Here is a 27767-nt window from a genome sequence, read left to right on the forward strand (position 1 = left end):
TGCCAGTGTGGAAGCGATTTCAGCACCGGGGAGCTGTTCCAACCACATCTCGCCCGCCCTCTTCAATAGCGCTCTGACGTCATTGCCGAGCATGCTGGGAGTTGTAGTTTTCTTGATAATCAAACCCGGAAGTGCCGCACCGTTTTATATATATATATATATATACATTTATATATATATATAAAGAGAGCGTTGACTGCATGGCTAAATTAGCATTAAACGCGTTACGTCTGTCCACAGGTGTGTTATTTACGACAGAGACGTAGTACAAAGCAATAATAATAAATAACCCCTTGAAGGCTCATGTTTAATGAGCGTCGTAAATATGGCCTCCATAGCGTGACAAACATAGCAAACATCTCCAATGACAGTGTTGAATATTGTGTCCTACCTTCCCGTACAAGTCCATTTTTTTCCCCCCGCAGCGCGTTGGCGGGATAATTTATTTGCTGTCTTTTCAGGACGTCTTCTTTCACGTCACTTTAGCATCCCCGCCCCCAATCAGTAATAATAATAAAAAAAGGCCTGGTGAATATCATTATGGGGGCTCTCTTTGATGTGAATAAAGCCGTACTAAACCTGGAAGATAATAACAGGAGGTAATTACTATGGCAAGAGTGGTTTGTTTACCATATTAAGAGAAGGCATGCTTGCATAACACACACTAGCACTAACCTGTGGTCGGGCAAAAGTACAGAAACATACTTTAAATAATTTATGTGCAGTCCAGGTAGGGAGTCTTTTTGTGAATAATGTTTGCCGTAATTTACCACTTATTATTATTATTTTTTTTTTGTATTTATTTATTTAATTTTATTTTTTATTGAACAAACATACATTTATTATTCACACAAAAGTCATGGCACTTTCAACATCAAGGAAAGAAAACAAAAGCAAATACAGCTAGAGTAATAATACTAAAAAAATTAAATTAAAAAAAAAGACAAAACGGGCTGCCTAAATCACTTTAAATGTTTTTAATAAGCTATGCTTCCTCCTACTCCTTTTCGAACATGTTGAATAGAGAGACTGGAAATTGTGATGTATCATGTTGTATGCATGCATGTTCCAAATAAACACAAACTCATCGCAACTCAACTCAAATGTTACACAGATTTTAATCAGTTTCATAAATATGAGCTGGAACAAGATCCCCTATCAGGATCCAAATCGGGAATTAGAACTCCACATAATAAGTGAACAAACTATGAAAAAGTAACTTTTGGTCATACTGAAGTTTCACACCAATTTTAATCCAAATTCGAAATGCATTTTTGCAGCTATATTTGCATCTATGTAAATGTGATCTGCATCCAGATGCCTAATCAGGATCCACATTCGGAATTGGGATCCTGTTCATCAACAAAAGCGAACAAATAATGAAAAGTTTATACTGAAGATGACAGGTTTTAATTCAAGTGTGCTCGAAGTGTTACACCAAATTTAATAAAAAAATTGCCCTAAAATATTAAGGTTTGCAGGAATATGATTTGTATTTGATTCGCTCTCTTGGTTGCTTTGTTGGGTCTGCTCCTGTCTCTGGTCATGCTCCCTCCACCCCAGCAGACGATGGCATGGTACACCGCAGAGGCCACCATCCATCCATTTTCTACCGCTTGTCCCTTTTGGGGTCACGGGGGGTTCTGGAGCCTACCTCAGCTGCATTCGGGCGGAAGGCAGGGTACACCCTGGACAAGTCGCCACCTCATCGATATCAATTTAAGGGTTTTTCTACTCTTAATAATTATCCAATATTTGATTGATAATTGTAACCCATTAATAAGCCAATTAGAAAATGTAGGCCTTACTTTCATAAATTGACATTTATGTAGAAAAGTACAGAAACATACTTTAGTCTTTTTGCTAATAATGTTTGCCGTAATTTACCACTTATTGTTGTTATTTTTATTTTATTTTATTATTTATTTATTTTTATTTTTTTATTGAACAAACATACATTTATAATTCACACAAAAGTCATGGCACTTTCAACATCAAGGAAAGAAAACAAAAGCAACTACAGTTAGAGTAATAATACTAAAAAATGTGGGGGGAAAAAAGACAAAAAGGGCTGCCTAAATCACTTTAAATGTTTTAACAAGGATATCAATTTAAGGGCTTTTCTGCTCTTAATCAGTATCCAATATCTGATTGATAATTTTAAGCCAATTAGAAAATGTAGGCCTTACTTTCATAAATCGACATTTATGTAGAAAAGTACAGAAACATACTTTAAATAATTTATGTCCAGGTAGGGAGCACACACTTATTAACCGAGTTTTTTTGCGAATAATGTTTGCTGTAATTTACCACTTATTATTATTTTTTTATTATTATTATTGTTTTATTTTTTTTATTTTTTTATTGAACAAACATACATTTATAATTCACACAAAAGTCATGGCACTTCCAACGTCAAGGGAAGAAAACTAAAGCAAATACAGTTAGAGTAATAATACTAAAAAATATGAAAAAAAAAAAAAAAAGACAAAAAAGGCTGCCTAAATCACTTTAAATGTTTTTAACAAGGATATAAATTTAAGGGCTTTTCTACTCCTAATCATTACCCAATATTTGATTGATAATTTTAAGCCAATTAGAAAATGTAGGCCTTACTTTCATAAATCGACATTTATGTAGAAAAGTACAGAAACATACTTTAAATCATTTATGTCCAGTCCAGGTAGGGAGCACACACTTATTTAACCGAGTCTTTTTGCGAATAATGTTTGCCGTAATTTACCACTTATAATTATTATTATTATTATTATTTTATTTTTTATTTTTTTATTTTATTGAACAAGAAATATTCATTTATAATTCACACAAAAGTCATGGCACTTTCAACATCAAGGAAAGAAAACAAAAGCAAATACAGTTAGAGTAATACTAAAAAATATGAAAAGACAAAAAGGGCTGCCTAAATCACTTTAAATGTTTTAACAATGATATCGATTTAAGGGCTTTTCTGCTCTTAATCATTATCCAATATCTGATTGATAATTGGAACCCATTAAGCCAATTAGAAAATGTAGGCCTTACTTTCATAAATCGACATTTATGTCGAAAAGTACAGAAACATACTTTAAATAATTTATGTCCAGTCCAGGTAGGGAGCACACACTTATTAACGGAGTATTTTTGCGAATAATGTTTGCCATAATTTACCACTTATTATTATTATTATTACTATTTTTTATTTTTTTATTTTTTTTATTGAACAAGGAACATACATTTATAATTCACAGAAAAGTCATGGCACTTTCAACATCAAGGAAAGAAAACAAAAGCAAATACAGTTAGAGTAATAATACTAAAAAATATGAAAAAAAAAAAAGACAAAAAGTGCTGCCTAAATCACTTTAAATGTTTTTAACAAGGATATCAATTTAATGGCTTTTTTACTCTTAATCATTATCCAATATTTGATTGATAATTCTAACCCATTAAGCCAATTAGAAAATGTAGGCCTCACTTTCATAAATCGACATTTATGTAGATTTTTTTTCTCACATTCGTAATTCACCACTAATTTTCTGCTTGCTTCCTTTCATTTGTAGTCATTTTGTGTCGTGTTCGTAAGCAAATGGTGAAGTTTGCGGTCGTTCATTTTGGCTCATAGTTGTGTAGGATAACAAGTTGGTTGGAAATAGTTAGAAATTGAGTTATTTTTTTTAGATAAAAAGTGATGAAGAGGTGGAACTTTTCTAGAAGGTTCGGTGGGAGAGGAAAGGTCACATTGGCGCCATCTTGTGTCCGGCATTGCAGCTGGCTTGGCAGAATGTCGTGGCCGAACGCGGGTCAGGAATGAGAACATATAAAAGGAATAATAATGGTAAAAATGAGTGAATTTAGTCTACTCTAAATTTAATTAGGGCGGTTTATGTATCCAGTTTGACGTCTATTACATACTTCCGGTCTCGATCTATCTGCTAGCTAGCTGCTACAGCTAACAATGTTAGCCAGTAAATATCTTGTCACGCTGTGGGGCAGTTCGGAGTTAAAATAACACTATTACTAACTTTTAAACTATTTGATACCCACAAATAACACGTGTGTTCAACAAGTGTGTATCTGACGGTGTCAAACTGCACGTAACTGTACTGAGTTATGTGCGACACATACTTCGGTAGTGCAGGAATAGAAAATCTCTTCGCTTCAGTTCAGTGCATGCATGACGGAGTCACTATTGCTAATTTTGGGTCTTCTTTCTCTTTTTGGGACCAAAATATACTGACATACATCATTTATTCAAAACCTGGTAACACTAATCGTCCTGCCTGTGCGTCGCCGTCTGATGCTGCATGAGCACTGCAAAAAGTCAGTGTTCAAAAACAAGAAAATAAAAAATTAGGGGTATTTTATTTGACCTAAGCAAAATTATCTGCCAATAGAACAAGAAAATTCGGCTTGTCAAGACTTTCCAAAACAAGTAAAATGAGCTAACCTCAATTAACCCAAAAAATACCTTAAAATAAGTATATTCTCACTAATAACAAGTGCACTTTTCTTGGTTAAAAAAAAAACAAAACCTTTTTGCTCAATATGTTGAAAAATATTCTTAAATTAAGTACATGCTAGTGCCATTATCTTGACATAATGATATGCGCTCGGCATTACATTTCTTGAAACCAGCAAACTTATACTAAAAACTAATTTATTGTTCTCAATGGAAAGGCAACCGCTTGTTACTATCGGGGTCTCCTAGCCGCTCAGGCAAATCATATTGTCTAAAAATGCATTTTTCCATCGACAACATGACATCATCGCACCAAGTGCGTGCTCTTTCAGTCGATTAGTGCGCATATTTACAGCCTGGCCCCCGGCCAAAAAAAAATGTAATTGTAATTTTGAAGAATTTATATGAATGTGCATGAACTATTTCTGTTCAAAATGGTTAGAAATGTCACATGTTAAATGTTTAAATATTAACTGTTAGTTTACTGTACTGTGCCAACTGTACTACTATATGAGTACGTATTTTCTATTGTTTCATTGAAAATAAAACAAAGTCCATTTGGCTGTCATCTGTTTTAATTATGAGACACAATTGTGTCAAAATCATGATTTTTTTTTCACGCTTGAAATAAGAAATTATTACTTTAAAAAGGTAATTTTATACTTGTGAGTGTTGATGACAGCTTTGCAACAGTTGATATTCTAGTTTCAAGCATGTTTTACTCAATATTGGTCATACAATCTCAGCAACAAGCTGTAATATCTTACGGAGATAATTTAGAACCAAAATCCTTAAAACAAGTAAAACACTAACATAAAATCTGCTTAGTGAGAATAATTATCTTATCAGACAGAAAATAAGAAAATATCACCCTTATTTGAGATATTTACTCTTACTTAGATTTCAGTTTTTGCAGTGTAGAGCCTGCGTACCTCTACAAGAGTTTGTGAGAATCACTACTGTAAAGTATATCCAAGTTGTATTTCTATAGTACTGTCCCTCTGTTTTGCGAGGCACTGTATAGTAACCATGTGTTGCCTTTAACATTTGACAGTATCAAGAATGGAGGACTCCATCGAAGTGATCCTGCAGGACTACGAGAACGTCTTCCCCACAAGCAGACCTCACCTGGTGCTGTCAGCCTGCACAGGCGCGCTACTCACGGGACTCTACGGAGTCTGGAGCCTCTTCACCATGCCTGGTTTCCGCAAAGTCCCATCAGGCTTGAAGGTTCTTAAATGTTCCTGTTTTTGTTTTTTTTGGTTTCCTTTAACCCGTGTGCTTGCATTTTCTTTCCTATGAAACGTTATTGGAGTTGTGTGATTTAGTGTCAACTTGCACGATAACAGTCATTTGCTTGTTTTGGAGCGTAGTGTGCTCCATGCTAGCAACATGTGAGGGAAGAAGCCAACGGTAAGTCTGTATTTCAGAATCAGAATACCTTTATTGTCATTGTATGGAAACAACGAAATTGGACAGCAATACAGCTCAGTGCTTTTAAAACAAACCTACATAAAATAGTCTTAAGACAACAACAATAATAACACAATTTAAAATTTAAAAACATAATGAAATGTTAAAAACATATTGCACAGCAGATCTCTATCAGAGGTAAGCAAGTAATAAAGTGGTGAGTGTTCAGGTAAGTGCAGAGTTTAGGGCAATAACAGCTCTAGGATGGAAACTGTTTTTCTGTCTATTTGTCCTTGCTTTGATGGTCTTATAGCACCTCCCTGAGGGCAAGAGTTCAAGCCAGTGGTGACCTAGGTGGGATGAGTCCCTGAGGATGCTGTTTGCTTTCCTGTTGCAGTGTCTCTTATACAGGACACTGTTTGTGATCTTTGATGTTTTTTTGGACATAATGCACTTTTGCTTTTACTATCAAAGCAATAAATTACGCTGATCGGGAGGTGCTTGTCCTTTTGTGTGGTATGTTGCAGTTCAATGCAATCATTCTGCTTTGCATTTGATCATGCCAGATATGTGAATGCCACACCTTTGTGCCAGGACTCAGTGTACATTATAATCAAATGCATAACAGAAACATGGGTGTGTGTCTGTACTGTGTTCCAGGTTCCCTATTTGCCCTCCAATAGAGATCAGACACGGAACGTTATGAAGCTCCTTGAGGGTCGGACAGGTTGCTTAGCAGATCTGGGATCAGGAGATGGAAGACTGGTGTGTGAGCTGATACCTCTGATGTAAACAATAAAAATCTGCGCTGTACACACACAGGTGTGTGTGATTAACAATCAAACTTTACAACTGTAATTAAATTTAGCTTTGTAGTCACACCGTATGTTACCACAGCCTGATGTTGTTTAGAATTACAACAATAGTGTCCACAGGGAGACCGGCAGACACACACTTAAAAAATGTACTCCAAAAAAACAACAAGTATTATGACATTGTTTTTAATGAATTACATTAATTCCCCAAATGATTGTCCACACTGTTATTTGTATAAAGTGCATAAGGTTGAACAGCAATAGTTGAATGACTGAGGTCGTACAATTTTTATAGATGAACGAAATGTTCTGCAAATATTAACTCCTAAATTCAAACGAAAAATTTTTTTTTAAAACAGCGGTGTCAAACTCATTTTAGCTCAAGGGCTGCATGAAGTTTCAATCATGGCATAATAACTTAAAAATACAACTATGACAACTTCACTTTTTTTTTTACTTTGGCCCAAAATAGAACAAGCACAATCTGAACATGCACATATTACTAATAATTCTCTTGACAAAACACTTCAAATTAGTTGAAGATTTTGAGGAAAAAATTGGTAAAGCTGCAAAAACACCATGAAAACACCACTGAACTTAGACTTTGTCGCAGAGTATCTAAAAAGCCTTAAGTCACAGTCTATCTTGGATTGAATAAAATACAAAACAGATAATAAATAAAAAGTCTTCTCGGTATCAAATATCTCATTTGTCATTTCCACGTATTAATCAGGCACATGAACAATAACTCCTAAAAGTAGCTCCTTTGAATTCCTTCTAAGTCTATAACAAGATCTGATAGTTCATTTACAGCTCTTGTTATTACCAAATCTGTGTTTTATGTTGCACTATTGCACCAAGAAAAATTCCTAGTTTGTGAACCCGTTCTCAAACAATGGCAATAAAACTATTCTGATTCTGATTCTGATTCTGATTAATCCTGTGCGAACTCAACAAACCCTACAAACTGAGGTAGAAACTATTCAGTTAAGTTACTCCCTGCCTTGTAGGCATCACTGAGTATGGATAGAAAAATACAAGCTGTGCAATTTGAGCAATTTCAACAAACCAAACGTATGATTTTAAGAGACTGGCAGTATTACAGCATATCACACACTGTTTACTTTCTTTAAATTTTCACAGAAGACAATAGTTTTTATAGAACTATGTCGAGGTGCAGTGTCTCATGTATCATTTTAAGTGGGGTTACCAATTTTTTAATTTACTCCTAAAACCTGGCATCTTTAAGCTTTCATCAGTGCATCAATATCAGGTTTCACATCTCTAGTAGACAATTTTAGGATGTTATCCAAGTGGTTAGGTGTGACCCTTGAGCATAGCTTTGTTTTGTTGATGCTCATTACAGAGAAAACTTGCTCGCGAAAAAATATGTGGTTTCCCATTCACTTCCGTGAATAAATAGGAGGATGATCATTTTTCTTGGAACACTGCACTCTGTGCCTACTTTTTTCTTTTTTGACAGAGACATGTGGGAATGAGAATTCCAAATCACGATGTGTTTGTGGCAGGTTTTACGTTGTGTCGAGGGGGAGGAGCCACAGCCCTGCTTTACTGTGTACCTCTTGCTTGCTCGGCCCGTACAAACCATTTACTTGACTAACAAAATTGCTATTGCGACATCCAGTTGACACATTGAGAACAGCAGGTTCTTTCATTTAAAAAAGGCAGCTTATTTTTACACTTAGCAAACCTATATCGGGGGCCGCATGTTTGACATTACTGGTTTAAACCATCAGTAAATCTTGCAAAACACCCCTTCTACGCGAAATTGTATGCTGTGCTCTGTCTTTGGCTTTCACTTTTTTCAAAATAAGGACCAGGCTCAAAAATATTATTTCACTTCTCTTTACACTTGCCACAAATATTAGAAAAGGTATGGGTTAAGCGTTAACTCAAACAATGTAGCCATGCTGGCCACTGTTTAACCCTGGAGCGGATTATTCCCATTTGCATTACAGTAGTACCTCAATTTATAAGTTGAATTGATTTTGTGATGGAGCTCTTAACTAAAAAAAAACGTATATCTCAAATAACCGTCTACCATTGAAATCAATTTAATTGGTGCTTGGACCCCAAAAACGGCACCATGTAACATGCTTTTTAAAATAAAAAAATATATTTTATAAATAAATATTGTAGAAAAACAATGTAATAAAATGTACCACCTACAACCTGTTGTCCACATACTCATACTTGCCAACCTTGAGACCTCCGAATTCGGGAGATGGGGGTGGGGGGGGTGTTTGGTGGTAGCGGGGGTGTATATTGTAGCATCCCGGAAGAGTTAGTGCTGCAAGGGATTCTGGGTATCTGTTCTGTTGTGTTTATGTTGTGTTACGGTGCGGATGTTCTCCCAAAACATGTTCGTCATTCTTGTTTGGTGTGGGTTCACAGTGTGGCGCATATTTGTAACAGTGTTTAAGTTGTTTATACGGCCACCCTCAGTGGGACCTGTATGGCCGTTGATCAATTATGCCTTGCATTCACTTATGTGTGTGTAAAAGCCGCATATATTATGTGAATGGGCTGTTTGTATGGAGGAAAAGCGGACGTGACGACAGGTTGTAGAGGACGGTAAAGGCAGTGCCCCAAAGGCATGCCCCCAATATTGTTGTCCGGGTGGAAATCGGGAAAAATCCGGGAGAATGGTTGCCCCGGGAGATTTTTGGGAGGGGCACTGAAATTCGTGAGTCTCCCGGGAAAATCGTGAGCGTTGGCAAGTATGCACATACTGTATGTGGACATCACATTTGTGGTTGTGTAGATCACAATACAACATTTTTCTCATGGTTTCCATTTACGAGGACATCATACTGCCAATTAGTAGTGGCGAGGAGTACGTCGCATCACATGATGGATTCAAGATGACATCCAAAAGTTCAGATGGCAGCTTTCAAATTTTTTTTATACTCATTTTGTCCCAAATAGCCAGATAAAAAAAATACATGCCATACAAGATTTCATGTCTTAGGAGGCTACCATTCTTACAGTGTTCACTGTGACATTTGTTACGCCAACTAATGGCGGGGATGTTTGTAACTCAGATGTTTGCTTGCAACTTAAAGCATAACAATTAGCTGAGAGGCAGTTCTTATCTCGAAACACTCTTATGTTGAATGCCACTGTATTTCCTATGTGAAACACCTACTCCAAAACAAGAGGTTGACCAGCATGTTTTCTCTTACTGTAGGTGTTTGCCGCCTCATCTGCTGGCTTCAAGTGCACCGGGTTCGAGATCAACGCCATACTGCTAGCATACGCCCGGACAAAGGCCCGATGGACAGGAGTTCCTTCAAGCCAGGCAAATTTTGTTAAAAAAGACTTTTGGAATGTAAGTACATGAATTTAAGTAACTTTTTTTTTAAACATTTGACGTACCGTATTTTTCAGAGTATAAGTCGCTCCGGAGTATAAGTCGCACCGGCCGAAAATGCATAATAAAGAAGGAAAAAAACATATATAAGTCGCACTGGAGTATAAGTCGCATTTTTGGGGGAAATTTATTTGATAAAACCCAACACCAAGAATAGACATTTGAAAGGCAATTTAAAATAAATCAATCAATCAATCAATGTTTATTTATATAGCCCTAAATCACAAGTGTCTCAAAGGGCTGCACAAGCCACAACGACATCCTCGGTACAAAGCCCACATAAGGGCAAGGAAAAACTCACCCCAGTGGGATGTCGATGTGAATGACTATGAGAAACCTTGGAGAGGACCGCATATGTGGGTAACCCCCCCCTCTAGGGGAGACCGAAAGCAATGGATGTCGAGTGGGTCTGACATAATATTGTGAGAGTCCAGTCCATAGTGGATCCAACATAATAGTAAGAGTCCAGTCCATAGTGGGGCCAGCAGGACACCATCCCGAGCGGAGACGGGTCAGCAGCGCAGAGATGTTCCCAGCCGATGCACAAGCGAGCGGTCCACCCCGGGTCCCGACTCTGGACAGCCAGCACTTCATCCATGGCCACCGGACCTGTGCCCCCCCCCTCCCTCAAGGAAAAGGGGAGCAGAGGAGAAAAGAAAAGAAACGGCAGATCAACTGGTCTAACAGGGGGGCTATTTAAAGGCTAGAGTATACAAATTAGTTTTAAGATGGGACTTAAATGCTTCTACTGAGGTAGCATCTCTAATTGTTACCGGGAGGGCATTCCATAGTACTGGAGCCCGAATAGAAAACGCTCTATAGCCCGCAGACTTTTTTTGGGCTCTGGGAATCACTAATAAGCCGGAGTTCTTTGAACACAAATTTCTTGCCGGGACATATGGTACAATGCAATCGACAAGATAGGACGGAGCTAGACCGTGTAGTATTTTATACGTAAGTAGTAAAACCTTAAAGTCACATCTTAAGTGCACAGGAAGCCAGTGCAGGTGAGCCAGTATAGGCGTAATATGATGAAACTTTCTTGTTCTTGTCAAAAGTCTAGCAGCCGCATTTTGTACCAATTGTAGTCTTTTAATGCTAGACATATGGAGACCCGAAAATAATACGTTACAGTAGTCGAGACGAGACGTAACGAACGCATGAATAATGATCTCAGCGTCGCTAGTGGATAAAATAGAACAAATTTTAGCGATATTGCGGAGATGAAAGAAGGCCGTTTTAGTAACACTCTTAATGTGTGACTCAAAGGAGAGAGTTGGGTCGAAAATAATACCCAGATTCTTTACTGATTCGCCTTGTGTAATTGTTTGGTTGTCAAATGTTAAGGTGGTATTATTAAATAAATGTCGGTGTTTAGCAGGACCGATAATCAGCATTTCGGTTTTCTTGGCGTTGAGTTGCAAGAAGTTAGCGGACATCCATTGTTTAATTTCATTAAGACACGCCTCCAGCTGACTACAATCCGGCGTGTTGGTCAGCTTTAGGGGCATGTAGAGTTGGGTGTCATCAGCATAACAATGAAAGCTAACACCGTATTTGCGTATGATGTCGCCTAGCGGCAGCATGTAAATACTAAAGAGTGCAGGGCCAAGAACCGAACCCTGAGGAACTCCGCACGTTACCTTAACATAGTCCGAGGTCACATTATTATGGGAGACGCATTGCATCCTGTCAGTAAGATAAGAGTTAAACCACGACAAAGCTAAGTCTGACATACCAATACGTGTTTTGATACGCTCTAATAAAATATTATGATCGACGGTATCGAAAGCAGCGCTAAGATCAAGAAGCAGCAACATAGATGACGCATCAGAATCCATCGTTAGCAGTAGATCATTAGTCATTTTTGCGAGGGCTGTCTCCGTAGAGTGATTTGCCCTGAAACCGGATTGAAAAGGTTCACAGAGATTGTTAGACACTAAGTGTTCATTTAGCTGCTGTGCGACAATTTTTTCGAGGATTTTCGAAATAAAGGGAAGGTGGGACACCGGTCGGTAGTTTACCATGAGGTCAGGATCAAGGTTAGGTCTTTTGAGCAGAGGATGAATAACCGCTTTCTTGAATGCTAGGGGAACAGTGCCAGAGGAAAGTGATAAGTTTATAATATTTAGCACTGATGGACCTAATAATACAAAAAGCTCCTTGATAAGTTTCCCAGGAAGTGGGTCAAGTAAACATGTTGTTTGTTTAAAAAATAAAGAATAGTGAACAACAGGCTGAATAAGTGTACGTTATATGAGGCATAAATAACCAACTGAGAACGTGCCTGGTATGTTAACGTAACATATTATGGTAAGAGTCATTAAAATAACTATAACATATAGAACATGCTATACATTTACCAAACAATCTGTCACTCCTAATCGCTAAATCCGATGAAATCTTATACGTCTAGTCCAGGGGTGTCAAACTCAAATACAGAGTGGGCCAAAATTTAAAACTGAACAAAGCCGCGGGCCAAGGTTGAACAAATTAACCTTTTAATAGGGACTCAAACAAGTTTTGCATTAAATATTGAACAAGAAAGGCTTATATAACTTTATAGTGACATGCAAAATCGAGTTTCAAATAATAATAATAATAATTAAAAAATATCAATGGCATATCAAATACAATTTAAATAAAAATTGAATGCCTCTTTTCTATTTGCAGTCTTCTGAGGTAAATATCAACATTAACTTTTTCCACAAGCTAATAAATTTGAAAATAAAATAATGAATAAACCAACCATTCAGGACTTTAAACTGCTCAGTTTGCAACACACTGATCTAATCTGATGTGTCCAAGCCAGATACCTGCTATCTTTACTTGGATGCTAGTTCATTAATGTCGGGGCTCAGGGTTTGAGCTGAGGCATCCCTCATTATCGAACAAAGGTGTTCATCTGTCATTATATCTTGTATTCCACAGTCTTGGGGGCGTGCCTTACAGGCACTGCTTTTAACGTCCTCTACAAGCTGACGTCACTTCCGCTTTTCATCCCTTCTAACAACGTGCCTGCCCAGTCACAAGATATGAGCGGCTCCTGTACGCACACACACGTAAATGCAAAGCATACTTCATCAACAGCGATACAGTTTACACTGAGAGTGGCCGTATAAGCAACTTTAACATTGTTAGAAATATACGCCACACTGTGAATCCACACCAAACAAGACTGACAAACACATTTTGGGAGAACATCCGCACAGTAACACAACATAAACACAACAGAAATAATACCCAGAACCACTAACTCTTCTGGGACACTACAATATACACCCCCGCTACCTCCAACACCCCCCCACCACCACCACCATACCACACACACACACACACACACACACACACACACACACACACACACACACACACACACACACACACACACACCTACCTTGTAGCGTCCCGGAAGAGTTAGTGCTGCAAAGGGTTCTGGGTATTTGTTCTGTTGTGTTTATGTTGTGTTACTGTGCGGATGTTCTCCCGAAATGTGTTTTGTCATTCTTGTTTGGTGTGGATTCACAGTGTGGCGTATATTTCTAACAATGTTAAAGGTTTTTATACTGGCACCCTCAGTGTAACCTGTATCGCTGAAGATCAAGTATGCGTTGCATTCACTTCTGTGGGGGGACGTTACAATTCTCGGGAGGGGCACTGAAATTTAGGAGTCTCCCGGGAGGTTTGGCAAGTATGAGAATTAGCGGTGTACCGCGGCACCGGCGCTGTATACAATCGGCGGGCCAGCTCTAGTGTTAATTTGATATCACCTCACGCGCCAAGTGAATTTACACGGCGGGCCAAATATGGCCCACGGGCCAGAGTTTGACACCCATGGTCTAGTCTCTTACGTGAGTGAGCTAAATAATATTATTTGATATGTTACGGTAATGTGTTAATAATTTCACACATAAGTCGCTCCTGAGTGTAAGTCGCACCCAAACTATGAAAAAAAACTGCGACTTATAGTCCGAAAAATACGGTGGTCGTTTTTTTTTACAGACTGATCTGTCAAAGTACAACAACATAACTGCTTTCCTTGCTCCAGGAGCGGTAAGTTGTTTCAGCGGTATCGCCTCCATCATGTTAGTAGTTTGCTTCATCTGCCCTTGTCCGATCGGTCGACAGATGGAAGTGCTCGGCGACAAGCTGCTGAAAGAGCTTCCTGATGGCGCGCTTGTCGTCTCTTGTCGCTTCCATTTCCCCAACTGGCCTCACCAGTCCACTGTCGGCTCCGGTCTGGACCAGACATGGGCCTACGACATCACCGCTGTGCGCAAGTCAGGACTGAGGGAAGTATATAATGTTGTGGAGGATAGATAGAGGACAGTCCCTAGGTCGGGGGTGTTCAAAGTGCAGCCTGGTAGCCATTTATGGCACACGCAACACATTCTTAAGACAAAATACACACAGATACAAACATTACACAAAAAAATATGGACAAAAATGTTAGCTGTAAACTAAAATGGTCAAAGACCCGTGCGCCTTACTGAATATGGTCTTTGTAGATTTCCGTGCATCATGTCATGATTACCATGTGTACAAATTTCTTGCAGGATGTGGTAAGTTTTTTTTAGCTTGCTAAAGCTCTATTGATTGACCGACATTGTGTTGGTGTAAGTATCTTTATTGTACAAATTGTATCAAAACGGCGCCCGCATCGTTACATTTTCCTTGATACGTCTCTCCTTGGAAAAAGTTTGGACACCCCTGATCCAGGCTTTAGTTAAAAATTACTATTTATTAATCAGAATCAGAAATACTTTATTAATCCCCGAGGGGAAATTACAATTTTCAGCACAATCCCATTCAAGATCAGACAAACATTACAGGGAGACAGAACAGGATCAAACATTACAGGGAGACAGAACAGGATCGCTGACGGGTCTGCCAACTTCCGGTGCCCCTTCAAAAAAGGTGAGATATAGGTAAACAAGGGGGGGTGGGGTCTAAGCCTGGGCCTCTGGAGAGGGGGTCCAGACTGAGGCCAAGGGAAAAAACAACTCGTAGCCATAGCACACATCCCTCTTACATGTGTGTAAGAGGGAAACATCAAAGAACACAAAGGACATTAAAGACATTAAAAGAGCAGAGCTGATGCAACCAGCCACTTCTACATACAGTGTACAGCTCTGGTAATGGGTACATTCACACCCACCTGCACAAATGTACTTCAAAATGTAACAATCAAAATAAATATGACTTTTTTTTTTGTTTACTAGGGTATGCATATATAATATGCATTAGTTTGACCATTTAAAATCAACGATAATAAAAAGGAGATGCTTGGAAATAGCATAAAAATGCCCCAAAAACTTGGAAAAACGCGATTCATAGTGTTACTTTTTGGTGTAACCATCATGAGCGTTCTGTTCAGGTATATTTATTTTTTATTTTGATAAATCGTCATATTTATGTATTACTAAATTTAAATAGGTATTGATCAATCTTTAAGCTGTGTGTATTTGATTTCAGTTTGCTTTTGACATCTTATTTAGAATTGTAGTTGAAACTTTTACAACCTTGTGTTGCGCTCATGATGGCGTAACCAAACTAGATTTCATTTAGTGATCTTATTTTGAATATTTATTCCCTTTTTTTTTTTTTTTTTTGTATATTTAAATATTCATTTATAAACATTGAATACATTTCAAATATCAATAAAATGAAATTGCCTTCATCTTATAGGGTAATGTTTAGTTACACCAAGTCATGAGCGTGACACTAAGCTTCATCACTTTGACTTGTAATATCTCTAATTCTGGTGGTGTTTTATGCTTTTTTCTTTTTGGAACATGTACTATACATATAATACAATAAAGTCCCATATAAAATTATGTTTCTCGCAATACTTTAATTTTACCTTTGAAAGTAACACTCCAATGTCCATTAGTGGAGCTGTACACTACAGCTATGAATAAAAAGTAAAAAAAAACATATACACTGTGGTGGCCTCTGCCGTGTTCCACGCCATCGTCTGCTGGGGTGGAGGGAGCATGGCCAGAGACAGGAGCAGACCCAACAAAGCAACCAATTATTAGACCAATCATTTCATTTTCCCACATGCACTTTACAGAATATAGGCTTGTCTTCTGTTTTGCTGTGACCATCATATTCTGTACAATATTTGTAATAGAAACCGGTTATCCTGATTATATTTACCAAATAAACTCAACAATTTGTTTCTTCTTTTTGTTGTCTAAATCTGAGTACACATATCTATCAACTTTGTTTGCCGTTGGTCAAAATTATTCGTATGGTAGCAAAAAATTTTTAATGTTTTAAAATTTTTTATTTTTACATAGTGACATGGGGCATTTTAAATGTTTTCTTTTTTGTATTCAGCTTCTTGCAAAAGTCTATATACAGTAGTAATGGTTTGTATTGGGTATCTTTTTTGCATTTATAAAAGTAAATTTTAATAATCTCATCCCCTCAAAATGTTTAAAATTGCTGGACTGTTTTATGTTTTTGTCATTTTAAATAATGTTCATTTTAATATTTTTTCGAAAAATGTTTGCGGACCCTCAGCTAAATTTCAAAGACAGACCCAATTATCATTATTAAAGTGAGGGGGATACATCACCAAGAATTTGCATATAAAAAGAAGTTTAAAATTATAATAATGAAAAGATTATACATCAGTTTAGCCTATCATATACTGCAGTTTAATATGGCGATTCCTAACCACAGTGCTTTGGGGAAATCATCTAAAATGTATATTTACAAATAATGCATCGTTGTTCAATCATCTATTTATGCCAACAATGTGTATGTAGAAGTAGAACGAACAAAATAAACCTCTATATATATATATGTATATATATATATATATATACATATACATATATAGGTTTATTTTGTTTGTGTGCAATGACATAATCATGATTAAAACCATTGTTTTATATATATATATATATATATATATATATATATATAGACATACTGTATGTATATATGTGTGTATATATATATATAGAGAGAGATATGTGTATATATATATATATATATATATATATATATATATATATATATATATATATATATATATATATATATACTCACTTACTTATGTACTTACTTACTGGTAATGTATTTTATTGACTCAAGTCTAGAATACACTACACATAAGCCACCACCAGAGGGCGCTCGTACTCTAAAACTGCCGCTTAAAGACGTTTGAGTATAGTTCAAAGAAATTACGGCTATTATTAGACTATTCCATGCACTTCACGATGGTTGTGAACAAAAATATGCTAAAGTAATTAAAATAAATAATTTAATTACTAATATAAAAGTTTACTTTTGCTATATTGTTTGTTTTAATGTGTAATGCCAGTCAAAACCCCATATAGGGAGTTTAGCCAAATATGGAATTATGTGCTTTTGGCGGACCTGCTCTTTAATAGAACAAAGTTTATGCACTTTAATAGGAATGCATGTGATGATGCCTTCAGACCGTGACGTCACAGGGGGCGGGGTCCAGACTTGCTATAAAAGCTCAGCAAGTCTCTTCTGAGCTGCAATCGTAGTGCGAGACTGACTTGAAAGCGACGCACACAAACATATATGGAAGTACAGAGGACTACCGGGCTCCAGCAAGCAAAGAGCGGCACCATGTGCGAGTCGACGCCGAGGTCCTGCGAGCCTCGGCGGAAGAGAACCGATGAGCGCGGTGCGCCCTCGGAGATGTCCCGGATCATCACTGATCCGGCCACCGGCAAATGCTACTGCCGGGGAAAAGTCCTGGGAAAGGTAGAGCAAACCCACGCAACATGTGCTAAAACATAAACTCCGACATTACTAACAACATTTCTGTCTTTGCAGGGAGGCTTTGCAAAATGCTATGAGATGACTGACCTCTCCACCAGCAAAGTTTACGCAGCGAAAATCATCCCGCACGCCCGCGTCTCCAAACCCCATCAACGGGAGAAGGTAAACCAGTCAAAAAACAAACAAATCACAGTTCATCAATTAACATGTCAACTATTTGCTTTCATTTTTAGATTGACCGAGAAATCGAGCTGCACAGAGCTCTGCATCACAAACACATAGTGCACTTTTATCACCATTTTGAGGACAAGGAGAATATCTACATCCTGTTGGAGTATTGTAGCAGAAAAGTAGGCAGCATGACATTCTTATGAGTAGGGTTCATCTAAGTTTCATGTGAATAATTTATTCTTATATTTTGTGTTTTGTGCAGTCCTTAGCACACATCTTGAAGGCTCGAAAGGTGCTCACTGAACCGGAGGTTCGCTACTACCTAAGACAGATCGTCTCAGGACTGAAGTACCTGCACGAACAAGAGATTCTGCACAGGGACCTAAAACTTGGTAAGCCCCATGACAAAGGAAAAGGGAGAGTGAATTTGTGCAGCATTCATGCTTTGATGTCTAATCCCTTTCTCTTCTGTTATTCCTCTGCAGGTAATTTTTTTGTAAGCGAGTCAATGGAGCTGAAGGTCGGCGACTTTGGTTTGGCAGCCAAGTTGGAGCCGGAAGGGAACAGGAGGAAGACGATCTGCGGGACTCCCAACTATCTTTCCCCCGAGGTGTTGAACAAGCAGGGTCATGGCTGTGAATCAGACATCTGGGCTCTCGGCTGTGTAATGTGAGTAAACATATTCTAAATCTGTGAAGACCTTTCTGCGTTTAACGATTGGCGATACGAAACATTTAGAGACTACAGCATGAATGGATAACACAGAACACCCTCCCACACTGTACATGTACCATAGGTTGTTCAAGGTAACACTTAGGTTCCAGCAAGCTCTGCTCCATTGACTTGTATGTGGACAAAACAGCATAACGTCCTCCAAATTCAGGAAAATTACGCAAATGTTGGCCCATGTTGAGATTTCAGGTGTGGTCTGGGAACAAAAAATTGTCGGAAAATCTAATGTATTGTAACTCCAAGGTGCTAGTTACAATGTCTACAATAGAAGGTAAAACTGTCAGGGAAGTAAACAGAGTAAATTTATATTTTGTAGGTATGCTCAAAAAAATGTATTCCCATCCGAATCACAACCCTATTTATTCCGATCCTAGATAATTTTAAAGTTTTTTTAAAGCCATATTCACACTTACTTGCTGTGCGTATGCATCATACATCAGTAAGAGAAGGTTTTGTAACCTGTTTTGAAAAGGTATTACTATAATTTTTATGCCAAATAATATATTGCAAGAATCGGTTAGAATCGTGTTGAATTGAAAATTGAATCTTAAGTTGTAGGATTCGCATCCCTAATATTTTGCAATTATAACAGTAATAATAAAACAAGTACAAATGCATTACACACAAGTTTGACATATACAAGTTTGCATTGCAGTTGTAATAAGTTAATCGCATACAATGTTCATTAAGTGGAGTGGTGTTGTCCTGTGCAGAGGTATTACATCCCGTGGATTTGTTATTGTTCGTAATTTTGTTCGCTGAACACAGGTCACACTTTAAAAAAAATGTTTTATGGTTTTGCGTGTTTGTAACAGTTCTGCAGATTTCAACATAGGCAAAAATGGTATTCATTATTTCATTTTGACTGCATAATTTGATGTTTTTGCAAGAGTTTATGAAGTTCTCCACTAGGTACAGTTACGTAATATATATCTGTTTTGACCTAGTAGCAAGTTTTAGCTTAGCTACTATTTTCTCTGTGGTTGACGGACTTTCTCGTGTTACACGTTCCACTACGATATATTTGGTTTTGACAGTTTTGTTAATGTCAGGATGGCTACTTTGTGTTTTTGTGGTCAAAATTTGGCAAATGAAAAAAGAATGATGTAACACATTTTCTATGATTAATGGTATTCAGATAGGATTCATAGCACAAGTTAACGCTAGCTATCACAATGCTAACATATGAAGATACAAAATGTGTAGGCGTTGTATTAACCTATTTTTCGGAAAATCTGTCTCGCGGGATACATGGTGGTTGTTTACCACTCAGTCAACTGAGCCTCACCTGTGATTTTTATCCTCCTTCAGGTACACTATGCTTTTGGGCAGACCCCCGTTCGAAACCACCAACCTGAAGGAGACGTATCGGTGCATCCGGGAAGCTCGTTACTCGCTGCCCTCCTCGCTCTCCCCGCAGGCCAAGCAGTTAATCGCCGGCCTGCTCGCCAAGATCCCAAATGAAAGACCCAACCTGGACCACATCTTGAGACATGACTTCTTCACGCAGGTAAACATCACCGTGTGGAAGTAGAGCATCCCTCTCTCCCTTCCCACCAACTCACCTATGTCATGCTTCCCCCGATAGGGCTTCAGTCCAGAGCGTTTGTCAGCGAGCTGTTGCCACTCAGCGCCCGATTTCCACGTCTCGAGTCCCGCTAAGAGCTTCTTCAAGAAAGCAGCAGCGGCACTCTTCGGAGGAAGGCGGGATAAAGTCAAATACTACGAGACTCTGAGTAAGTCGGACTTACTGGCTCAGCCTTTCCTCACCTCGAACATAAGTATGTCCGTCTAGTTTAGCCTTGCTGATTTCCACCTTGCGTTTATTGACAGATAAGTTGACCAAAGAGGAGGAGGAGATCTACAAACTGCAGCACGACCTGGAGAGAACTGTCATCAGCCAGCAGCAGAACAAAAAGATAGCAGAGGTACGACTGAATTAAGGATGACGTTGACGAACAGTCCTATGCTAGCATGCATGTAATACATAGATCCTCATGTTAGTGGCTTATACCATTTGCTTGATGGCGGCCATGCTTTCTTATTCAAATTATACACATATGAGCTTGTCAGTCCCCTAAAGGTGTGCAGCAAATTTTGCAGTTGCCCTGTGTGAGAAATTTTAAGTCAATCCGACTTAGAGGGTTTAATAACGGCGCCCCTATTTGGTGTGATTGTAAGAAAAGCACAGTAGTACCTCAATTTACGAGCTTAACGGGGTCTGTGAAAGGGCTCTTAACTCAAAGCACTTGTATCTCAAGTCAACATCTCCCATTGAAATTAATTGAAATCCATGTAATTGGTGCTTAGTTCACCGAAAACGGCACAATTAAAAAAAGAAATACAAGAACAACAAACTTTTAGATAAAAAATACTGTATAAAACCATACATTCAAACTAGGGATGTCCGATAATGGCTTTTTTGCCGATATCCGATATTCCGATATTGTCCAACTCTTAATTACCGATACGGATATATACAGTCGTGGAATTAACACATTATTATGCCTAATTTAGACAACCAGGTATGGTGAAGAGAAGGTCCTTTTTAAAAAAAAAAATTAAAATAAAATAAGATAAATAAATTAAAAACATTTTCTTGAATACAAAAGAAAGTAAAACAATATAAAAACAGTTACATAGAAACTAGTAATTAATGAAAATGAGTAAAATTAACTGTTAAAGGTTAGTACTATTAGTGGACCAGCATGCACAATCATGTGTGCTTACGGACTGTATCCCTTGCAGACTGTATTGATATATATTGATATATAATGTAGGAACCAGAATATTAATCACAGAAAGAAACAACCCTTTTGTGTAAATGGGGGAGGGAGGTTTTTTGGGTTGGTGCACTAATTGTAAGTGTATCTTGTGTTTTTTAGGGTTGATTTAATTAAAAAAAATAATAATAAAAAACAATACCGATAATAAAAAAATCGATACTGATCATTTCCGATATTACATTTTAAAGCATTTATCGGCCGATAATATCGGCAGTCCGATATTATCGGACAACCCTAATTAAAACAGTTGTTTTTAAACTTTTTTTCACCAAGTACCACCATAGAAAAAATGTGGCTCTACAAGTACCACCATAATGATCAGCATTAAAATACAGTAGCGTAATAGGTCTAAGTATATATTAAAAACAAGGCAGAAGTTTTATTTAACAAGTATATTTTATATTTTCGGCCACTGTAACATTACACTCACTGCACAAACTGCACTGCACAATATTTACAGACCACTGGATAGTGACACGCGTACCACAGTTTGAGAATCACTGCAATCACACCATCAGCAGCTTTTCCATATTTCCATGGATAAATGTCCGCCGTTTGGATGTTATTTAAAGATTCCTGGCTGGCATTAGACTCTTTCTGCTTCAGCATGGTGCAGACTAGCAGTGATAGGCTTCAGTTGCTTCGCCAAATTGGCAACGCGCTCTTGTATTTTTAATGATTTCTTACTTTAATTCAATGAATATCATCCATTTCCTCTTCGCTTCACTGCCTTTCTTCCTTCCCATGATTGGAACAACAAAGGGATGTCGATCTCTAGCTACAAGCTAATGCGAGCTAGTAAAACCAGATGTTTTGGGCAGCTCTTTCGAGGTTCACTGACATTTGTTACTCCAACTATTGGCGTGGATGCATGTAACTCAAATATTTAGTTGAGACACAGCTCTTATCTCAAGACACTCTTTAGTTGAGGTACCACTGTAATAGCACAGGCAACAGAATAGGGGTGCATGTTTCAACGAATGTCTCCTCTTTGTGTGCAGCTGTTAGAAGTGAAGCTGTTACAGTACATGGTGTCCTTAACTCTTTCAAAGGACTGTCTGTAGCTGCATTTTAATATTAACTAAACAAACGCTTACCGAGGAGCGTCATTGTGAATGTGCAATCAAATGTTCAAAAGCCGGTTTATTTTCGACCAATATGCGTCGACGGCCGCTGAGTCATAGTGGGATGAGACGAACGGGCCGTCATCGCACGTTTCAAACCCTTCTGTACGTCACTCCTTCCCACCTCAGAATGGAAGTCTACTTCCGCCATCTGCACAAAGCCCTGTTACCCTGGCAACAGAGAGCCGGTACACTACGACGACGACGACGCCAGATACCATCCGTCTGATCGTCAGGGGGAGTCTGGGGAGCTGCAGCAGCAGTAGCGAGTGTAAGTTGAAACATCACATGCACACACTGGGCACTTTATTAGGTACACCTGGACTATCCAGTGTGATGACATCTTTTTTTATTTCCTTTTTTTTACAACAAAAACGTGGTGATGCTTACCTTATATCCTATCCTTCAAGGTTTGGAATACAACACCACAGGGAGCGTTGCCGACACTGTTGCCGGCGTGTTGAGGAGATGCCTGGAGAGCACGCCTAAAGGTGAGTCTATTACCTCCACCAAATATAGATGTTTAAGGCGCTTGTGCAATGGTGACTTACTCATCATAAGGCTATAAATTGGTAGATATGAATTAATATGTATGGGGAAAAAAACATTTGCATATACAGTGGTATCAATCCAATCCACTTTATTTATATAGCACATTTAAACAACAAAATGTTTCCAAAGTGCTGCACAACAATATTAAAAACAATATTCAAATATTATCCTTAGCTCCACCAATGACTGAATAAAAACAAAAAATAAATACATATAAAACCAATATAAAACAAATATGATTAAAAACTATTTTAAAGGGTAAAACCAATTAAAACAGTAAATAGAAATCAAAATTTTAAAAACACAGAGGACCAAACAACTCACGTAGAGTTAAAAGCCAGAGAATAAAGGTGGGTCTTAAGACGAGACTTAAAACACTCCACTGTGGGAGCAGTTCGAACATGGAGGGGCAGAGTGTTCCAGAGCTTAGGCCCTGTCTCCCCAGGTTTTAAGTCTGGTCTAGGGCACCACGAGCTGGAGCTGGCTCTCGGACCTCAGAGCGCGCATAATACAATATTTCTTAATATTATATATAAATAAATACATAACATTGCAATATACTATTACTAATAATAATGACATGTTCAAAAACAACTGCAGGTGTACTGGTTATTGTATTATCAACAACAGATATGTGTTTTGTTTGTTGTTAGTCAATGGGCTGTCCAAGTTAATGAATTAACTAATGTGATTAATCACAAAAAATATTGCATTCATCCTGTAGAAACACAGATTAATCACCAAAAATATTTTGACTGCACATGCTCCTTTTACTTTGGCCGCGGGTGGTCACCAGAAAGGCGACAGCAAGTCAATGCATACCCTAGTGCAAAGATGAGTGAGAGCTGTCACAAATTTCACTTGAAAATACACCTTTTAGATGAAACAAGTTTTGAACAAATAAATAAAATGTATTTGAAAATGTTCATGCATGACACTTAAAATAAAATTGCATTCAAGTTAAAATATTGGGGTCTTTTTTAAAGATCATGGAAATAATGCAAGCGAGTAATTTACTGTGATTAATCATGATTACTCACAATAGAAAAGTGTGATTAATCTGATTAGTCATGACACATCTTTCAGATTTTAGTGCAACTCTTTGTAGTCCTAATTTCTACTTCCCGTGTTCCTCTTTACAGCCGACAGCATTCCGCAGAGCGCAAACATCTCCGGCCTCCAGTGGGTGACCAAGTGGGTGGACTACTCCAACAAGTACGGCTTTGGATACCAGTTGTCTGATCACACCGTGGGCGTTCTCTTCAACAATGGCACTCACATGAGCCTCCTGCCAGACAGAAAGTACGTGTCTCTCGCTCTCTTTCTCTCCCCTTTTTCGCACCACGGCTTGTCCCAGCATGCTTTGCTATGCAAACGTTGCCAGTGCCAACCTGCTTCTAAGCCTTTCCCTGTCCTTTTATCATCAGGACCATCCACTATTATGCGGAGCTGGGCCAATGCTCTGTCTTCCCCACCTGCGAGGTTCCGGAACACTTTGTGGGCCAAGTGACCGTGCTCAAGTACTTCTCGCACTACATGGAGGAGAACCTCATGGATGTACGTTCTCTCATTCTCGCGTTCCTTCCTCTCCCCTCTTAGATTGAAACCATGTCACGGCATGTCAGAGGCTAAATGTGCTTTTGTGTTCTCAGGGCGGGGACCTTGGCACCATGACGGATGATGCACACATGCCCAGACTCCATTTGCTGCAGTGGCTCAAGTCGGACCGCGCCCTCATGATGCTCTTTAACGACGGCACTTTCCAGGTAAACAAGCACACACAGGTGGTTGCTGGGCATGCTCAGATGAGCAGCAGGAGGAAGAAAGTGTATCCCACCTCGCAATATAGCTGCTCAACAAAACTATTAGCTTCCAATAATAAACTTCCTATTGTATCTGAGTGGAAAATTGAATAGAGCACATTGTTTTACACTTGGATCAATCTGGGAACAATTCTAACTTTTTAACCTCTTTCTAGAAGATCATAAGCACAAAACAGATATCATTTTGAATAGCACGTTTTGTGTTCAACTGTATTGTGCAAGTTAGATCCCCTTTGTTTTATCCAATTCAGATAACATTTGACATTAATATGTCTCGCACAAAACGTCTGACTTGTAAAGCGGTGCATTCATATAAACTGGGAATTGAAGCTAAAGGTTTTCCTGTGTTGAGTTGAAATGGCTGCAAAATGTATAATATGGATCAGGACCAAATTACCGTATTTTTCGGAGTATAAGTCGCACCGGCCGAAAATGCATAATAAAGAAGGAAAAAAACATATAAGTCGCACTGGAGTATAAATCGCATTTTTTGGGGAAATTTATTTGATAAAACCCAACACCAAGAATAGACATTTAAAGGCAATTTAAAATAAATAAAGAATAGTGAACGTTTACCAAACAATCTGTCACTCCTAATCGCAAAATCCAATGAAATCTTATACGTCTAGTCTCTTACGTGAATGAGCTAAATAATATTATTTGATATTTTACGGTAATGTGTTAATAACTTCACACATAAGTCGCTCCTGAGTATAAGTCGCACCCCCGGCCAAACTATGAAAAAAACTGCGACTTATAGTCCGAAAAATACGGTATATTTGTGCGTACGCACAGTGCATTTTGTTCAATTCTGAGAACATTTGACACATTATCATATGTTGCATTCAAGAAAACTCAGAATTAGGAAACATTCCTCTTGACGTTTGCCCAATGTCCACACTAGATGAGAACTGAAAAAAAACCACACTTCTGACACTGTTTACATATGACATATTTGGTCAAAATCTGATAAGATTTAATAGCGATTATTAACATGCATTCAGGAAAACTGGGAATTAGGAAATATCCAGTTGAAGTTTGCTAAATCCGACATTATAAGGCTTTTTTTCCCCCTAATAAATTGAAATTGCTGCCAAATGTACAAGCTAAATTGAATTTATGCGTACACTTAGCAAAATTTTGAAGTCCAATAACACTTGGCTCATTATCATATGGTGCATTCAGGGAAGCTCAGAATTAGGAGAATTTCACCCTTGACGTTTGAAGTAACTTCTTGCGCTGCCCACAGTACAGATCATTTTGTGAAAATGAGACATTTGATAGAGATTGTTCATGTTTTGGACAATACAGCTTGTGGTGCATTCAAGAAAACTGGGAGTTGGGAAATATCCAATTGAAGTTTGCTAAATCCGACCTCATAATTGCTGTCCTCCTCGTGTTAAATAAAATTTGCTACCAAGTTGAATATATGCATTCACAATAGATCCGATAACATTTCACTCATTCATGTGGTGCATTCAGGAACACTCAGAATTAGGAAATATCGCCCTTGAAATGTATGTCCAATCTGGATACAGCTATTTTTGTTAAAATCAGATACAATTTGAAAATGATTACCGTTTTGCATGACATATCTTGTGGTGCATTCAAGAAAACCAGAAATCATTGGTTTGTTTATTTATTTATTTTTATTGCTGGTGACACATTGAAAAACTTGTAACGTTAGGGAGGCTCAAAAAGATTTTCACATTCGAATCGCAATCGTTATTCCGATTTTAATTTTTTTAAGAATCTTTAATAAAAACTCTCATTCCCTGTAACCCCCTTTTATTATTATTGTTATATCCCTATGGGCAAACACGTTTTTATTTTATGCACGACATATTGAACATCGAGTGTTGCATTCAAGAAAACTGGGGATTGGGAATCACCAACATCTTATATAAATTGTCTTTTCTTCTCACCCTAAAGGTCAACTTTTATCACGACCACACCAAGATCATTCTGTGCTCCCAGAAGGACGAGTACATGCTGACCTACATTAACGAGGAGCGCGTGTCCAAAACCTTCAAGGTCTGCTCCTTGCTGGCGTCCGGCTGCCCTGCGGACCTGAGCGAGCGCGTGCTTTACTCCCTCAACATGCTGCTGCAGCGCGGCAGCTAAACGACTATCTATCTAATCTAGCCACAACGGATCTGTGCAAGTGGAATTTTTTTTTTGGTATGGGACGACGGAAAAGGAAGAAAAGTCACGTAGTGTTGCATTGCTGCGACTGTTGGGAGAGAAGGAACCACAACTGGAGGATGGAAGGAAGACGCCGGAAGAGAGACAACTTGTTGGATTTTGGTACGATCCAGAGAGGATGTTTTTGGAAAGAACAAAGCCGGGCTGGCACCGGCTTGAAAAAAATGTGCGAGACTGTGTCAATATTGTAAATCATGTACAGCACAAATGTGCTTGTGTGTGTGTGTGTGTGGCAGGGTTCAACCGTTTATTTTTTTTGTGTGGTTTTTTTTACAAATATATAAATAAGTGCGAGTGTGGGAGGTTTGTAATATCACACTAGCTCATAAAAACTGTGATATCTTCTCTTTTCATGACATGAGAGATAAGAGGATTATAAAAAGAGCCATCACTGCCCTGGTAGAAAATGTCCAGTCATAACTTATTGTGTACAATCAAAAAAAGGTGCATTATTTATTTATTTAATAAAGTGCATTTTTGCAAGAAGAAAGGGGAGAATTTGTGTTTATTGAAGGATCAA

At 38.2% G+C, this 27767-nt stretch overlaps 3 protein-coding genes across 6 annotated transcripts in view; 2 read left to right on the forward strand and 1 right to left on the reverse strand.

The window, feature by feature from the left end:
• rab3c (RAB3C, member RAS oncogene family) overlaps positions 1-53 on the reverse strand; it is a 30422-nt gene extending 30369 nt beyond the window's left edge. Inside the window, exon 1 of the mRNA XM_061928997.1 lies at positions 1-53. This exon is cut by the window's left edge and continues 114 nt beyond it. The gene's annotated coding sequence lies outside the window, so the exon portion shown is untranslated.
• A 3559-nt stretch (positions 54-3612) lies between these two features.
• On the forward strand, positions 3613-14524 carry LOC133575943 (ATP synthase subunit C lysine N-methyltransferase). 3 transcript variants are annotated; one of them, XM_061928886.1, is made up of 6 exons: positions 3621-3835; positions 5514-5689; positions 6533-6637; positions 9899-10039; positions 14084-14134; positions 14210-14524. In XM_061928886.1, the coding sequence occupies exons 1-6, from the start codon at positions 3808-3810 to the stop codon at positions 14402-14404; spliced, it is 696 nt and encodes a 231-aa protein (XP_061784870.1). In that variant the 5' UTR covers positions 3621-3807; the 3' UTR covers positions 14405-14524. The 3 variants fall into 3 exon arrangements, with proteins under 3 accessions (XP_061784871.1, XP_061784869.1, XP_061784870.1); XM_061928885.1 differs by having other exon boundaries at positions 3618-3835; positions 14084-14524; XM_061928887.1 differs by lacking the exon at positions 6533-6637 and having other exon boundaries at positions 3613-3835; positions 14084-14524.
• Positions 14525-14527: 3 nt separating this feature from the next.
• Positions 14528-27517, forward strand: plk2b (polo-like kinase 2b (Drosophila)). Of its 2 annotated transcripts, none has more exons than XM_061928883.1 (15): positions 14528-14998; positions 17515-17836; positions 17909-18016; positions 18088-18204; positions 18288-18417; positions 18511-18694; positions 20069-20267; positions 20346-20493; positions 20591-20685; positions 22797-22938; positions 23078-23158; positions 24362-24521; positions 24647-24776; positions 24872-24985; positions 26975-27517. In XM_061928883.1, exons 2-15 carry the CDS (start codon positions 17651-17653, stop codon positions 27164-27166), a joined length of 1986 nt encoding a protein of 661 aa, XP_061784867.1. In that variant the 5' UTR covers positions 14528-14998; positions 17515-17650; the 3' UTR covers positions 27167-27517. The 2 variants fall into 2 exon arrangements, with proteins under 2 accessions (XP_061784867.1, XP_061784868.1); XM_061928884.1 differs by having other exon boundaries at positions 17539-17836.
• The last annotated feature ends 250 nt before the right edge of the window (positions 27518-27767 follow it).

This window comes from Nerophis lumbriciformis, linkage group LG33, assembly GCF_033978685.3.
Source record: "Nerophis lumbriciformis linkage group LG33, RoL_Nlum_v2.1, whole genome shotgun sequence".
Taxonomy (NCBI): Eukaryota; Metazoa; Chordata; class Actinopteri; order Syngnathiformes; family Syngnathidae; genus Nerophis; species Nerophis lumbriciformis.

Coding starts and splice junctions, on each gene's coding strand:
- LOC133575943 (XM_061928885.1), top strand. CDS start 3,808: ATGAGAACATATAAAAGGAATAATAATG. Junction 3,836..5,513: donor ATATAAAAGGAATAATAATG/GTAAAAATGAGT, acceptor AACATTTGACAG/TATCAAGAATGGAGGACTCC. Junction 5,690..6,532: donor AAGTCCCATCAGGCTTGAAG/GTTCTTAAATGT, acceptor ACTGTGTTCCAG/GTTCCCTATTTGCCCTCCAA.
- plk2b (XM_061928883.1), top strand. CDS start 17,651: ATGGAAGTACAGAGGACTACCGGGCTCCAGCAAGCAAAGAGCGGCACC. Junction 18,017..18,087: donor AACCCCATCAACGGGAGAAG/GTAAACCAGTCA, acceptor TTTCATTTTTAG/ATTGACCGAGAAATCGAGCT. Junction 24,777..24,871: donor TGGAGGAGAACCTCATGGAT/GTACGTTCTCTC, acceptor TTGTGTTCTCAG/GGCGGGGACCTTGGCACCAT.